Source organism: Poeciliopsis prolifica, unplaced genomic scaffold, assembly GCF_027474105.1.
Source record: "Poeciliopsis prolifica strain line A6 unplaced genomic scaffold, Auburn_PproV2 SCAFFOLD005, whole genome shotgun sequence".
Lineage (NCBI taxonomy): Eukaryota > Metazoa > Chordata > Actinopteri > Cyprinodontiformes > Poeciliidae > Poeciliopsis > Poeciliopsis prolifica.
The window spans coordinates 2,948,370-2,964,116 of NW_026562380.1; the positions used below are offsets into that span (position 1 = coordinate 2,948,370).

General features: G+C 39.7%; 2 protein-coding genes across 6 annotated transcripts in view; both read right to left on the minus strand.

Moving 5' to 3' along the window:
• srfb (serum response factor b) overlaps positions 1–1,265 on the minus strand; it is a 28,281-nt gene extending 27,016 nt beyond the window's left edge. For all 3 annotated transcript variants that reach the window (XM_055030000.1, XM_055029998.1, XM_055029999.1), the window contains exon 1: positions 205–1,265. In XM_055030000.1, the coding sequence (XP_054885975.1) occupies positions 205–840 (636 nt within the window). In that variant the 5' untranslated portion in view covers positions 841–1,265. The remainder of the gene's footprint in view (positions 1–204) is intronic.
• Positions 1,266–4,506: 3,241 nt separating this feature from the next.
• The window catches only part of ptk7b (protein tyrosine kinase 7b), a 72,885-nt gene continuing 61,644 nt past the window's right edge, over positions 4,507–15,747 (minus strand). For all 3 annotated transcript variants that reach the window (XM_055029639.1, XM_055029638.1, XM_055029637.1), the window contains 11 exons: positions 15,395–15,514; positions 14,193–14,342; positions 13,812–13,959; positions 12,652–12,779; positions 10,965–11,165; positions 9,702–9,860; positions 9,391–9,623; positions 9,222–9,302; positions 7,998–8,149; positions 6,703–6,881; positions 4,507–6,591 (listed from right to left, as the gene is read on the minus strand). In XM_055029639.1, the coding sequence (XP_054885614.1) occupies positions 6,431–6,591; positions 6,703–6,881; positions 7,998–8,149; positions 9,222–9,302; positions 9,391–9,623; positions 9,702–9,860; positions 10,965–11,165; positions 12,652–12,779; positions 13,812–13,959; positions 14,193–14,342; positions 15,395–15,514 (1,712 nt within the window). In that variant the 3' untranslated portion in view covers positions 4,507–6,430. The remainder of the gene's footprint in view (positions 6,592–6,702; positions 6,882–7,997; positions 8,150–9,221; positions 9,303–9,390; positions 9,624–9,701; positions 9,861–10,964; positions 11,166–12,651; positions 12,780–13,811; positions 13,960–14,192; positions 14,343–15,394; positions 15,515–15,747) is intronic.

Genomic DNA, 15,747 nt, shown 5'->3' on the forward strand with positions numbered 1-15,747 from the left:
AGGTGGGGGAATCTATCAGTGCAGAAGCTGTAGAAGAAAGTTGTGACCCAAGTTGAACTTTCTAGCCCACATGCAGAAAAAACGACACTGCACATCACCCTGAACACATGGTGTGAAAGCATCATGCCAATGTGTGGACAAATTGGCAAAGCACTGCAGAGGTAGGCTGGGACAATAAATATAAAAACAGTTTTTACGCCTCACCTTTTTCATAATGCCCGTCTTCCTCTTGCTGAACGTGGTATAGCGTCTCAACTTGTTATCGATAAATTCCATCTTTATTTTTACCCGCCCACGTGTCTTCTTCCCCGGCTTTGCGCCGGCAACTCCTCCGGTCACCATGCCGTACCCTCCGGGGGGTACTCCCAGCTCCTGTCCCGCCGCCGCCCCTTCCATCTCCCCCCTCTCCCGCTTCACCCCTCTCCTGCTATCCCCGAGTGAACCCACCGGGTCATCCTCGTCTCCAGAGTCCGAATCGTTATCCGAGCCGCTGCACAGAGGAGCACTATCCCGGTCCGGGTCGAAGCGGGCTCCATGGGGCATCACCACCCCGGGGTTTAACCCCACAATGCCTCCTTGGACGGCAGTCTGCAGGGGGTTCAACCCGGCCCCGTTCCCCGGTCTCGCCCCTCTAGAACCGCCTGGCCCGTTTGCCCCCAGCATCCCGGCAGCCTCTCTCTCCCCCTGTCGCCCCGCAGCTCCGCCGCTCTCACCGACCCCCGGTAAGGCTTGACCCGTTCGGACCAAAACGGGACGAATCCCCGGCCCGTGTGCCGTCGCAGTCCTGCCCGATGCCGACCCGTTTCCAGATGGTGCCGATCCGACCTGGCTCGGTAACATTATATTCACAGGAGCGAGTCTCTGAACGCCAGCCAGAGGAGCTGGAGCGTGTCGAACCGTGAGGGGCTGTTAAAGCGCATACACGTCCGGGCCAGTAAATGTAAACAAACCGGGCCAGATGACAGATTGCGGAGTCCAGGAAATAACCGATACAAACTTTACAAACTGATGCTGCCCCCAAGACCCGTAAAGCCCGGCTCGGTTAGGCTCACCCTCCTCCTCTATTTCCAAAACTCCGAGCACTTTCTCAAAAAGGAAAGCGCGAAGAACGCCTCACGAACGATTCCACCGGGACAGATAGTCCGCTCTACGTTTAAAAAAGAAACGATTCAGACCCATCGATTCGTGCACACATATCACCGTTCACTTGTACTTGATTAAAATCTCCATGTATCCCTGATACGGAAGCGAAAACAACCACCTAGCTTCGAAATACAGCATTTAAGAGCGGAGTGATACCAGAACCGGGGACTACTTCCCTCCTTATAAAGAGATACGTTTCCTTATTTGGTGCTGTCTCTCCTTATTTGGTGAGTCACAGCGTCCCCCGTCGATTGGCTGAGGATTATCTGAATAACGCTGTGATTGGTCGATGAGGAACACTCATTAGAATAAATACCAACATGGTTGAGCTCATGTCAACGTCACCGTGGACAGACAGGGACACCAAAATAATGCAAATAATAGAGTAAATAATAATGAAAAACAACTTTATATTTCGAGTTGGTGTTACAAAGAAAACATCTTAACTAGAAATGTTTTCATGCAAAAACTTGGCTTTAGCTGAGACCACAGCACTATTACTAAAAAGTTCTCAAAGAAGATGGCTCTTCAAGCAGAGCTGTTGCCAGTTATTTTTAATAGTGGAGTTTAGTGGAAGGATGAAGTTTTTTCATTAAGGTGTGGTGATAACTACAGTCTTGAGAGGATTGTGAAGTAAATAATTCTGATGCTTCTGTGACTACAACCAAATGTTCTGCTTGACAACCTGATCAGTAATGCAAATATTTAATAAAATAGTCGTACTTCGGATGATATAAACAGCTTTTCAACAGTGATCAGGCAGTTTAATTTATATAGTCAGAAATTACATAAACTGTGACCCAAGCAGAAAAAAAAGAACTAACCTTCAAGTTGTGTTTTGTTTTTGTTTTTTTTATTATTATGATTTTTTAAATAATTACACGGTTGCAGAGTGACCAATTGTAAGCACTGTGGGGATTTGAACCCAGTCCAGCAACATGGAGTTTACATATTCTCCCAGTGCACATATAGGATCTTTCTGGGTATTGCAGCTTCCTCCCACAGTCCAGAAAGATGGCTGTTAGGTTAACTGGTTCTAAATTATGACTGCATGACTTGTTTTTCCTGTGTATCTCCATGTTGCCCTGTGATGGCCTGGCAACCTGACCAGGATGGACCCTGGCTCTCACTCAGTACCAACGGCGGGTATAAACAATGGATGATTGGAATTCAGTTGCTCTCTGACGCCCCCTGCTGGTGGCCTTGAGGTCCTGAATATTTTCTCACGTCAGACTGAAATTGATGCTGTGTAAGTCTAGAGCCACTCCTTGATTTTTTAAAATTTTGATTCCAGGAAAACCAAATCTGATTGCTGAAGGTAGTCAGGAGAAGAACACTCCTTATGCCATGCTCAGATATAGTTTTGATTAGTTAAGTCACTTTACACTGACCTTTAAGAGGTAAAAAAAACAACAAAGAACATGATCTTGTACACTCTGCAAATCAACTGAAATGCAAGGCGTAACACTCTGACATAAACTAAGCTATAATTTTGACCTTTCCAAAGTTATAAAAAATATCTAAACTCAACTGACAGATGATGCATTTCTTTGCATCTTATAATCTTATTTGCAATTCAAATAGCAAAAGACAGAAGAAAATCTTTGCCTGTGCATAAAGTTGTTGATACAGCACCATTGTAGTACAATCTTATCACCTTGCTGCAAAATGCATTTAAATGATTTCTTGCTTTGTGGACATTACAGAAAAATGCCCAGAATCTGGAATTGAAACCAGATCCAGCTGCAATGAGGACTGCAGCCGCTGCAGATGGTGGATCTCCTTTACCACTTTACATGTTTGTTTTAATGTACTCGTGTTGATTAATATGCACTGTCCCTTATGAAATAAATTTTTTTTAGAGTAAAAAAATATCCACCACAAAATTCCCTTAAGGCAATCAGATAGCTCAAAAGATATTCTTTATATGAGAAACCATAATCAGTCACAATCAACATCTTATAGTCACTCCCAGATGTAAAGATTAGACTAAATTACTTTTTTTTCAGATATGACCGACAGTCGCCAAAACTCTGTGTTCGTCAAATATTTAAGTCTCAGTATCTGCCTCTTTAGTTTTCGTCCTTGTAACCACTAAATGCAAGAATCCCGGTTGCCATGACAACTAAAACAAGAAGCGTTAACTAAGTGCATTGCAATTAGTCATGACTTTATGAACAGACACTTTAAAAAAATGTCCTCAAAGGAAAAAAGAAAAAAAAAATGTTCGAGAAAAATTGGCCAAGAGGCACTTCAGTGGTTGAGGTATTGATTCTCCTCCCACCAGGCAGGTTTGAACAGATGCTTTATTATGTTTCTGACAGACTTTCTTTCTCAAGAGAGCTGGGTATATATTCACTTATTGCGACGACAACTCAAAGAAAACAGATTGACTGTAGTTTGAGAAGAGATGGAACCTGATTCATAAACAAACCTTAATGATTATCTACTCGAAACTATGAGCATGACCATTTACACCTGTCTCACACATTTAGCATGAAGTCAGTCATCAATAATTGAGAAAATGATCAACAGTAATCTCAAACTACTAAACTATTATTAAACTATTTAAAAGATCAGTGGACTGATCTGGTCTGTTGTATTGTGCTATAAAAATTAAGCTTTACTTCTGTACTAAAATCCCCAAAGTTTTAGCTCGACTAGTCCTGAGCCACGATAGATCTCAGGACTGAAAAATCCAATCTTTGTCCATTTAAGAAACAACATGCAACACCCTGACAACTCTCTTCGGTGTGGAGGCTGCTACTTTTTTTAGAATGCTCAAAGTTAGCAATTATAAAACATCAATGAAGGAAATACACAAGATGAAAGAAGTTATCAATTACCTGAGAAACAATCACATTGTTAGTCCCTTATCCATGCAGAGTCATGTCGGTCATTGCCTAAGAGTCGGGGAACACCCTGGACAGATCGCTAGGTCATCACGAAGCAACAGACAGGATAAACAACCATACACACACTAATGGTAATAAACTGTTCACTTCTTCCCAGATTGTTTGTGATCCTGCATCTCTTCTTCTGCACATCTGAATCCCCTCATCCAGCTCTGCAGAAGCTTGCTCATGAGCCTGGAGCAGAGGTGCATCTGAACATAACGGACTGGAATTGGGCACTTCTGAAATAAGTCAACAAAGTTTTTGCTTTGCCTTCCCACACAGTTACTTCCTGTATATGGTTTACATGCTCCAAAAATAATAGAAAGTGTGTTTCAGTTTAAAAAGAAAACCAGAGAACAAGTCTGCAGATACACTCATGTTCTGCCCCGGATACTGCTAAAAATAAGTTTTGTCATTTTTCATAGTTTGAATTCTCCAAACTAATAGTTAAAACAAACAACTCACATTGAGTAAAAACACTGTGCACCTTTATTGACAGCAGCATGTATACTTTTGAATATATCTGATTACTGTGAACATTTGCTCAAGCAGAGTAAAAAAACAAACAAGAGGTCTAGGTTTGAGTGCCTAGCATTCATAAAAACAAAACATATAAAAACAAGCTCATAAACAAAGGCCGTTGTATTTGATTAGATAATGTAAAAAAAGGGGAGGCTGTTAGGATAATCCTTCATTTTCTAGGCACTTAAATGAGTCCAGGTGACCTGCAGTCAGCATTTTTGACCTCTGGTGTACTGACTGTTAGCATATTCTGTTAGGACGCACACTGAGATGGACCATTTGAACATAAAAGTAGAATAAAAATGTTATGAAAGTACCAATTATAAACAGTTAAAAACAAAAGAAAACAGGACCTTCATCATAAATAAACAGGTACCTGTGCATCCTTCTACACAAAGAAACTTGGTGTCCTCTCAAGTGAAGTTAGTGCATGGCTCCTACGTTATGTACACTTTGCATGGTGTGATGTTCGACTGAATAAAAAAAAAATGAGAAAAATAAAAAGATAGAAAATATGATTGGACCTTTATGGATGTTACACTGCACATTAATACATGGTGATGGGTTGAATCCCTGCAACTGTTGACATCGTCGGCGAGACAAAAGCACCTCGTAGTGGACACCACAACATATACACGTCCTTTCGATATAAATTCTTGGCTAAAAATGTTTGTTTCAGTTTGTTCCTGAAATGAAGCCAGATGATGTTTTAAACTGGAAGCGTAACAGACCGTGACCCTTCATGCAAGCCTGGTGAGGCCTCTTCTTTAATCCACGCATGTCTGAGTGAAAAAAGTTCGGCGTGAGCGCTTGTCCACTGAAAGGTTAAAGGAGCAGATTAAATATTGAAGACAAGGTTCCTACACGTAATTTATTGAAGAAAAAAAAACATTTCCAGATTCAACCTTCCTCAGTCCTCTATGCTCTTTTTTGAAATATGGAAAACAAATATTCAGCATGAAACAATGGCCAGTATCTATACAGTATGGCAAGATTTAATTTGATAACCTGGGAAATTGAAAACTGGAAGGAAGGACAAAAAGTGAGAGGAGGTGGGAAGTACAAGGAAGGAAGGAATGAAGGAAGGAAGATAGAGAGGAACAATAAGGAGGATGGAATCAAGAAATGAAGAGGGACATAAGGAAGAAATGTGGAGAAAAGTGATAAGGAAGGAAAAGAGCAACAAAGGAGGGGAGAAAAGGAAAGGCACACAAAACTTATAGACGCGAATAAAGAGGGAAGGACATAAGAAAAAACAGATTGAACAAAAATGAAGGAATAGATGTAGAACTCAAGGAAGGATGCATGTAAGCATGAAAGGGAAGAAAAAGAGGACTAAAGGAAAGTTGCATTTAGACGATGGGAGAGGAAATTTTTATTTAAAATTTTCCCGCTTTTCTTCTGAAATCAACTCCAGACCTTTTTAGCTTGTTTGTAACCATTAAAATATGAAATATTTTAAATTGAAGAAGCCAGATCTCCTTCCACAGATGATCCCCAAGTTTCAGGGAAAATCTCCACTGATCAGAGCAAAGCGTTGTTCCTATCATCCCTACAAGGTGGCAGTGGACAGCCAGGTTGAGTGTGTGATGTGGGGTGGAGGCACTGAGGTCGTGAGCTGCTGCAGTCGGACTGTGGGGAGACTCATATGCTGCAGCTAAGGCTGAACTCTCCATCATCGCACTTCCACTGATTTAGCAAAAGTCTAGTTCCCACCCTCAACTGAAATAAAAAAATTAGAAAAAAAAAAAAGTTCTCCCTTCAAACCTCTTCCCTGAAATGAGTGAGACAGGTAATCCAGCATTTGTGCTTCAGAGGGACAAAGGGCAAGAAGTTCTGGTTCCCTCCTTCATTTGTGGATGGTTCTTTCAGACTTTGCTGTCAGAGGGCTGATCTCCCAGGGCGTTGACGATGTCGGTGAAGGAGGGGCGCTCTTTGAGGCTGGGCGCCCAGCAGCGGACCATGAGCTTGTAAATTTTGGAGGGGCATCCATCCGGAGCGGGAAGCTTCAGTTTTCCCAGCTTCAGACCTGCAGCAAAAACATCACAAGGTTTCTATGTTAAAATCAAAAGACAAAGAACCACATTTCTCCATCGAGTTATCCCAAAAAAAAAACCTTGAAGAAAGAAATCAGCCCTACCTTCCAGAACCTCGTCGTCGCTCAGTTTGTCGTGCGGCATTTCTCCCAGACTGAAAACTTCCCACATCAGCACTCCAAAGGCCCACACATCAGACTTGGTGGAGTAATCGTCCTCGAATACGGACTCTGTTGGCAGCCAGCGCAAAGGGATCCACGCCTGTCTGTAGTGGTAATACTCACTGCACACAGAAACATAAAACATAAGACACACAATCAATTCAAACACTGAGATTAGCTCAGGAGTTTATTTTGTCAACTTAAAACAAATGAAAACCTAGAATCCACTGGGTATGCAGTGGATTCTGCTCCGACATGGGAGCATGTTGGAGCCCTGTTACATTAGTTTTGATTTGTTATTTTTGTAGGTTTTTGTTCATTTTTGATACCTTTTGGTTTTGGATGCTGTGCAGCTGCAGGATTTTTTATGTCACTTTTTATTTTTTTTTACTTTCAGACAGTTTTTATAATACAAAAGAAGTTCAAACTACGTTTTCCATCGATCATAATGGGGAAGAATCGTATCCGGTACTCCAACGTCTCTTTGCTCGGCTTTGAAATCACACAGCCAAACAGATTTAAAAAGGAGCAGCAAAAGCAAATGAGGATGATTAGCAGAGCTTACTGATGTCAAACTATGATACAGCAACAGTCTTCAGTCAGAGGTCTCTTCAGATTCATTGCAAGACTGACTGCTGCTGGAGATCCTTTGTACCTGCAGCGTGACCATCCACAATCATCTGTGATGATTCTTGTATGCTGAATTACAACAACATTTATTTTCTCTTTGGGTTAAATAAATTATTTGTAAATTTAGTTTTTCAGCAGACAGTGCCACACTAAACAAGGATGGTAAGCTATGAAAGGCCCTTCCTAAAAAGGAGGCCATATTTACAAATATTAATGGAGGGTTTAGAGGAAGGAAAAACGTGGTAGAAAACAGTAAACGCACAGCATAGACAACAGCAGCTTTGAGAGGCTTTTGAAGCAAAGTCAACTGAAGAGTTTTAAGGAGACATGGACTGAGGCTGAGGTCAAACATTTCAGGGAGAAGATGGGACACATCTGATGAATTTCCTTGTGTTAAGTCACTTCAAAAATGTTACTTGGGCTAAGAAAAAAAAAAATGTTCTTTTGCAAATCAAGATTCCAGAATCTGAAGGAATGGCCTTGATCCAGAATTGGGTACATATACTGTACATTACATGGAGACACTTTTCAATTGGTTGATCTTCCTTTTCTATTTAGTCACTGAAACAACTATAAGCCTCAGCTGTAAAACGGTGTTTGTAACAGACCTGTTGTAGACGTCTTTGCTGAGGCTCAGTGAAGACACTTTGATCCGCCTCTGACTGTTGATCAGACAGTTCCTGGCAGCAAGGTCTTTGTGAACAAAGCGGTTATTGGACAGATGCTCCATGCCGCGAGCCACCTGGGCACAGATGGAGACCTGGAGAGAGAAAAAAGACGAAGGAGAAGAGCAACGTAAAGTGACTTTCATAAAACTTTCAAAGTGGAACAGACACATAATCATTGTTGGACTTCTTCCTTAATTAACACATTAAAACGCTCACAGAAGGTTATAGATCTGAAATAGCCATATTTTCTTATTAAACTGACTAATTTCAAAAGTTGCAACAGGCAAAAACATTAAAAAAAGACATCTGTTTTTTGAGTTTTATTTCTCTAAATAAAATATATTGTTATGTTTTGGTGTCAGAAAGTCTATAAACCTCAGCACTTCTGATAAATAACATAATTCTTTTTTTTTACCATTTCTCAAGAAAGATCATTATTTTCCAATATTGCTTTCAGTCTCAGGAGACATATTTGTATTAACTGAATATGAATTACTATATAAGATATTATGAAAGACTGTCTGGCACAGTGAAGCTCAGTGGCCTGCTTTTGTGAGCAGGAATTTGATTATTTTGTAGACCATTATAGAGGGGAATAGTTTCAAACAGGATCATTAGTTTTCCTTCTGGCAACACAGATGAAGACGCAGACCCAGAAGTAAAAAAAAATCCTGAAGTATAAAACAAATGAATTATGAATGAGTACATTTTTATCTGGCAGTCATTGAAAAACCATAACAGTTTTGGCTTCATTTAAAAAAATATTTAGTTTTGATGCAGCAAACAAAACAGAAGTTTCAATAATTATATACATCTTGTATATCAAAATAAGAAATTTAAGAAGATTCAAACCTTTTCTCCACCAGTTCTCATTTTTATCTGTCTCTGTCTGAGCTCTGAAAATCACCCATTCAAAGTACATACTTTGTAAGACTGCATAGGAAAACTGAAAAGTGCTTTTAAATTTCTCAGTAGGGTGCTGGTTTGTTGGATCAACAAGCAACATGACTTTTTTTTCTACGTCTAACTTGGGAATGAGCTATTCTGAGCAAAAAGCCTCGACACGATTGAAACAAAAATGAATAAAAATCTCAAATTAGAGCTATAAAGCATATTTGACATAGAATGCAGCTTTAGAGCAAAAATAAAACCTTCAGGACTTACTTTTGTCTTGGTGCTGATTGGCTGAGACTTCACCTTGTCATCTTTGCTTTTGGAAATTTTTAGGAACTGCTTCAGATCTCCCTGTTATAAGAAAAAAAAAAGCAAAAACCATATAAAATAAAGAAACATAAAGGTGTTTATTTCTTTATTTCAGTTCTTGTGTGTGTACCAGGTCGTAGTACTCCAGGATCATGTAGTGCGGCTCCGTCTCTCTGCAGAGGCCCAGCAGTCGCACTACGTTGGGGTGGTTCAGCTTGGCGAACATTTCGGCTTCACGGCGGAAGTTGCTCTGCAGCTGCTCGTCTCTGGACTGCAGTGACTTCACCAGAACCACCGCTTCCACCTCGCTCTCTTCGATACCCTTCGCTTTGGACAGCAGCACCTCACCGAACTCCCCTTTACCTGAGCAAACATTCACCAAACACATCAGAACAGACGGACAAAAATAAAACTAAATTAACAATAATAGGGTTAAACTACCGAGTGTTGTGATGGTTTGGAGGTTTGCACGGGGAAAATGGAGCTTATCGCTGGCGTGGCTGTGGCGTTTCTCGGTCGTAGCGACTGTGCTCATGTTGGTGAGTGTCACTTCCTCCTGGATCTCCGCCATGGTGTGGCCATTTTGCTGAACAGCACCTCCTGAAGAAAACAACACACATCCACAAAAGGTCAAAGATAACAGCCAAAAAAAAAAAAAAAAAAACATCCAATAATGATTAAAAGTCACAGATTTAGACAACCAATATCTCCACTTAGATAAATCCTCTGGTATTTTTTTTTACCTGCAATACCCATAACTAACACAAGATGGCAACAAATATTCAGACAGCAACATTTTCAGCATCAGAAAACAGGGAAAGAGAACCAACCATATATAAGGAGTGTAAAAGGTCATAATTATTGATAGATGTGTGAAAAGTTTCAACTTAAACTCATTTTCTACTGCACCAGGATGACCTCACATTAAATCCAATGTTTAATTGGAGGACATTTATAAAAAAACAAACAAGAAAAAACTGTTTAATAAAATCTCCAATCACTTATTGACTGTTTTGAATATTTTTCAATCATCTACCAATGCATGAATGGATAACTTTATAATTAAGTCAATATTGCTATAAGTCATATTTTTAAATATATGTATTTGATGCTGTTTTTTCACCCAACATTGGGAAACAAATTAGTCCAAACAATGGAAGTGAAAATTTCAACCATGTCAGTTGTGGGATTTTGAATATGTGCATTAAAAGTTATTGTTGTCCCAATAAATCTGAAATCTTATTTAATTTTTTCTCCACAACAATACAATAATTGCCTGTCTCTAGTATGACAGGACAAAAAGAAAAAAAAAAATCACATGAGGAACTGCACTTTACTTTAGGAAGTGATGATTCTCATAAGTCAGAAAAGAACTTGGAGAAAATGAAGAAAAACGACAAACATGTCTGGACGATGACTGCATTGGTTTTGTCGACATGCACTGAGAAGGATGGTAAGAGAGGGAACTATAGCAGCCATTAGACACTATTGTCATGCCAACTTGTTCATAAAGCATTCTAGGAAAAAGCTGTTTCTTTCCTACCATAACCAAAAGTACATCTGAAAAATGCGCTAAAGATTGTAATTAGAGCTGCATAGTTTAAAAAGATCAAGTTTAACTTTTTAAGCGTAGGGTCCTTTTAATCACCAATGGCCTTATGAAGCTTTTTGGCGTGTTCGTGTAATCCAGAGATCGTTTCCTACCGTTGAGACACTCCATCTCTGGCTCTTCTCCATCCTGGCCCTTCTGCAGTCTCTTGGTGTTGCGTCTCTTCTTGCAGTAGAACATCAGTCCAAGAACCACAATGATGTAGGCCACGGCTGCCCCCACAGAAAGCCCGATGGTTTGGATCATCTTATACGGAGCCTTGTCTTCCTCAACACTATCGTGGTAAGGAGGTTTGTCTGCAGGACACAGAACGGTTATGATGCTTGATGTTGAAAGCACATGTTGACAGGGTCATTTCTAACTTTGGGGGAGCTAAAAGCGAGATGCTGTCTGGGGCCCCTAGTTTATCAAACTACAATGAAGGGATTTTCTACCACTTAAATGGCTCCCAAAAATGCAAAAAAATATTACACTTTACACACAAAAGAGGCTACAATGAAAATTTACAGTGAAACTCTTGAATTAAACTGATAAAAGAAAAACAGTAATCCTCTTCATGGCAATGAAAAAAAAAGAAGAGATTTTGAGTTTTTAATCAAAAATCCTATGGCAGCACAAACTGTTCATTCACATGTCACATACTCATAACGAAAACCCTAAGGCTGATTTTATGACAACCAAATTCTTGCCAGTGAAATAATTATCTGAGGCTAGCTGGTGGGACAAAAAATTTGCTAACAAAACAAAATTAAAAAAGAAACGTTGGACCTCCACACATCCAGCTTTTCTCCTCTGCTTCCATTGATTTTGGGGCACTAAAATTCTTTTAGATGCCATTTGTCTGGTTTACCTTTCTCTTTTTTTATTACAATAGAAAATCAGTCCTATTGTGCATGTCAGCAGTCTCAATTAAGAATCAGCCAAATTTAACATTTACAGTTTATTCTATTTATAAAGTCTGAGTAAAAGCTGCTGAATATTTGTGGTCCTATTATACTACTAAACTATAAGAAATGGAAAAAAAATTAAGAGTCTCTAAGCTTGTACCAAGGTTTTTTTTTGTTGTCATTTTAAGATTTTATTTGTCTGCAAAATTTGCAGATCTAAGAGAAAATAAAAAATTGTGCATTGGCCTCAATTTGGTGATATTTACCACACTGTAGAATTGAGATAAAACCATGCTAGTAGCCCCCAGCGTGCATTTTGTACAGGCTATAGCAAAAATTACCCTGCATGTTGCAGAATGTTTGGATGCCTTTAGAAAACATGTGAGACTGGTACAAGATTATTTAGAGATTTAAAAAGTCTGCCCCACTGTCTGAAGGATGCAGCAATCACATGTTCTACAGAAGCAAACATCAAGTCTTTACCGCTTAAAAGGTTAAAATGATCAAGTTACAGATGTGGTTTAACTGGGCGGCTTTGTCACGCCAACCCAGACTAACGACTAAATTAAATCGTCTCTCTCTCTCTGAAATCTTTCTGTTCAGGTAAAGTGCAAAAGTGTGACTGTAATTCTCAGCTTTTATCGGCCTCAGAGTGCAAAGCTTTATTAGATCCAGCATCAACCCGAGCCCATCAACCCCTGTCAGTCGTGGCGTCGGAGACGTGGGGCAGGTTATTAACCTGTCGCCATGGGTGACTGACAGACAGGTGGAGGTTTAATTAATGCCTCCTCTCTGTTTCTGTGATTGTGGCTTACCGCTCCACGTGGGCACTTTTGTCCCTGGTAAAAGAAAACCTCTGGAAGCATGCCTCTGTGTGTGCGCGTGTTAGACCTACCCACTACATAGAGCCGAGCCATTTGGTCTTTGATGTTGCAGCTGTTCCCAGCCACGCATGTGTACCGACCCGAGTCGTCAGTGGTGACGTCTCTTATTACCAGCGAGCCGTTCGGCATCTCCTGGATTCTGGTCGACACACAGACGGAGAGTCACAGTCTGTCTTAAATGATCATGTTTAGGATTTTTAGACATACACCAAATCTGCAGAAGTGTTAAGAGCTGTCAGATAAAATAACACAACAAAACGTAGCAGGAGGGGCCCACATGCCAGCGGGATGAAAAGCTACAAGCAGATATTTGTCCTAAATTTAACAGAACATTTTTATGTAGAAATTAAGAAACCTTCACAGACTCAACACACCCCAGTTTATTTCAAAATGTTTAGATCAGGGAAATGGAGCGATATAAGAGGAAAAAGGGAAGGAAGGAAAAAAGAAGGGACACAAGGAAGGAAGAGAGGAAAAAAAAGACATTTTGCAATATTAGTCATAATTTTTACAGCTTAGATGCAAAATGATAAGATATCAATAAGGGAAATGAATAATTTTGCTTAAAATGAGATGCAAACTTTTCTTCAATGTTGTTCTGACAATGACTATCAATAGTTTTGTCAGAAAACACTGCCTATAGTTGAAATACTACAATAAAGCTGTATAACACACACACAAAAAAAACTTGAAAACATACAGCTCTGGAAAAGAAGCAAGAAATCACTGCACCGAACCCCAATGAAAACCTCCTGGTTATTCCGCCAAATATTCATTTCTGAACTTTTCCTGAGTAAAATCGTTAGCATTGTTGTTCCTAAATGAACATGAACTTGTTTTCTTTGCATTATTTGAGGTCTGCATATATTTTTTTTATTATTTTGACCATTTCTTATTTTCTGCAAATACATTTTTACTTGGAATTTCAGAGACATGTCAGTAGTTCATAGAATAAAAGAACAACGTTCATTTTACTCAAACATAAACCTGCTAAAGTTAAATCAGAATAATCAAATAATCATTTTGCAATGATCTCTTAAATTTTTCCAGAGCTGTATATCAGTCTTCAAAAGAATTCATACAAAATCAACTGAAAGTCTTTTTCTTTTTTTCTCAAAACCTGTTTAAAGTGATAATTCTGTTCACTTTATATCAGTCTGGTCTCATTTACCTGCTGTCATTGACGACACCCAGAACCTTGTCCTTCACAATCCAGTGGACTTGAGGTTTGGGTTCACCGGCGGCCTGGCAGTGCAGGACAGCAGTGTGCCCCTGGTACACCGACGTACGCTCTGGCTTCACCTCAAAGCGAATATCCACTGCATGTGCGAGTATGGACAGAACAATAAGCAAAAAGCTCATTAATGTGAGGACACAATTGGTGAAAACAATGGATTCTCAGCTACTGGGTGCTTTTCATTATAGTAAAATCGTCTCTCAGAGAACATTAAATGCAGCTTTCTTTGGATCTTAATGAGAAAAATCAACATTAAACCGCTCTAATAAATAAAAACTCTCGGTGTGGGGTATTTCTACATCGAAGGTGGCTTACTGGTCACAATGAGGGTCACCAGGGCTCTGATCTCCCCCTGCAGGCTGTTGGAGGCGATGCAGGTGTAGTTGCCGGCGTCGTTGCGAGTGACCCTGTTGAAGCGGAGCTGGCCGTTCTTCTGCTCCACGTGTGGTGGGAGCTCTCCTCCATCTGAGGGGGGCGTGGCGGGTGAATATATCGATTTATCAATGCAATTAATATGTTTTCCAATTCAATATCGATGTGGAAAACTGTTAATTGTGCTATATTAGCTTGGTATCACACATAAAAATCCTATATGTAAAATTGTCATCTTCTTTGAGTTTTTCTTGAATCGTCACAGCCACAATCAGACACATTTACAAAATCAAGCAAATTTGTTGTCAATCAACTGCGCTGTAAAATTTTAGCTGTGCAAACATAGAACAATTAGTTTATCAATTATCATTAAAATGATAGCCGCACAAAAAAAAAAAAACTTACTGCACAAACATGTTTTTCAATTGATTTGAAAAAAGTGGGGGATGGCAACTTCACTCGAGTGACACAATTTTATTTAAGTTGAAAACAAAATTTTTTTAAAAAATGTAAGTTTTTTTGCTGCACAGACTCGCACAAACGTAACAAATATTTGACACTAATTTTGTTTAATTTGAGGAAGGTAGGGGTTGCAACTTTGATCAAGTACTATAGTCACGTTTTAACTTTTGAACTCCATATTAAGCCAAAGTGTTACTGTGCTACCGTCTTATTTTCAGAGATTTTACTGCTCAAAAAGGTGACTATATACACTGTTGAGGTAATTACAGTAAATTAATTGATAATCCAATAAATTACTTGCATACTATTCATTATTAAAACAATACCACAGTATTTAAATCAACATTTAATCAAATTGCTATTGAATCATGACTCAAAGAACAAAAATGTAATTAAATTATGAGGCTTTTTAACAGTACCCAGCCCCAACAGGCAGCGGGTTCAGTAGGGAACAGGCTCTCCCTCTTGGTTAATGAAGACAAACGAGACGAGGTTTGCGATGATAAATCTTCCTCACAATGTTTGCTGAAGACCACGCAGGTTTTAACACGTCTCGCCTTAATGTTTACAAAGATCTGCAGGTTGCTACTGCTTCTTTTCGGGGTGAGATATTGTTCAGACAGCTTTTTCCTTATCAGATCTACAACAACGGGGGGCGAAGGTTAAGCCAGCGCCATGCGTACCTGCTTTGGTCCAGCGGATTCTGGGGCTCTCTTGGCCCGTGGCGGAACACTGGATGGTGATCTCCTCTTCCAGCTCAAGGCATTGGAACGACCGGGGGATGGGTGTGAATTTCAGCCGCTCTGAAACACAAGTTCCAGGGAAACATTACATGTGGTTAACACATGCGGTGAAAACACAGGGAGGTGGAGGAAGGTCAAAGCTTTTTTTGTGCAATTCTCCCTACAAATAAAATGGAACCAAACTGATCTGCAGCACCTTACAAACATATTCAGAGCCTTTACATATTTAGCAGCAAGTTTTATTTATTTTATTGGATTTTTTTGTAAAATACAAAAAATAGTACATACATTTT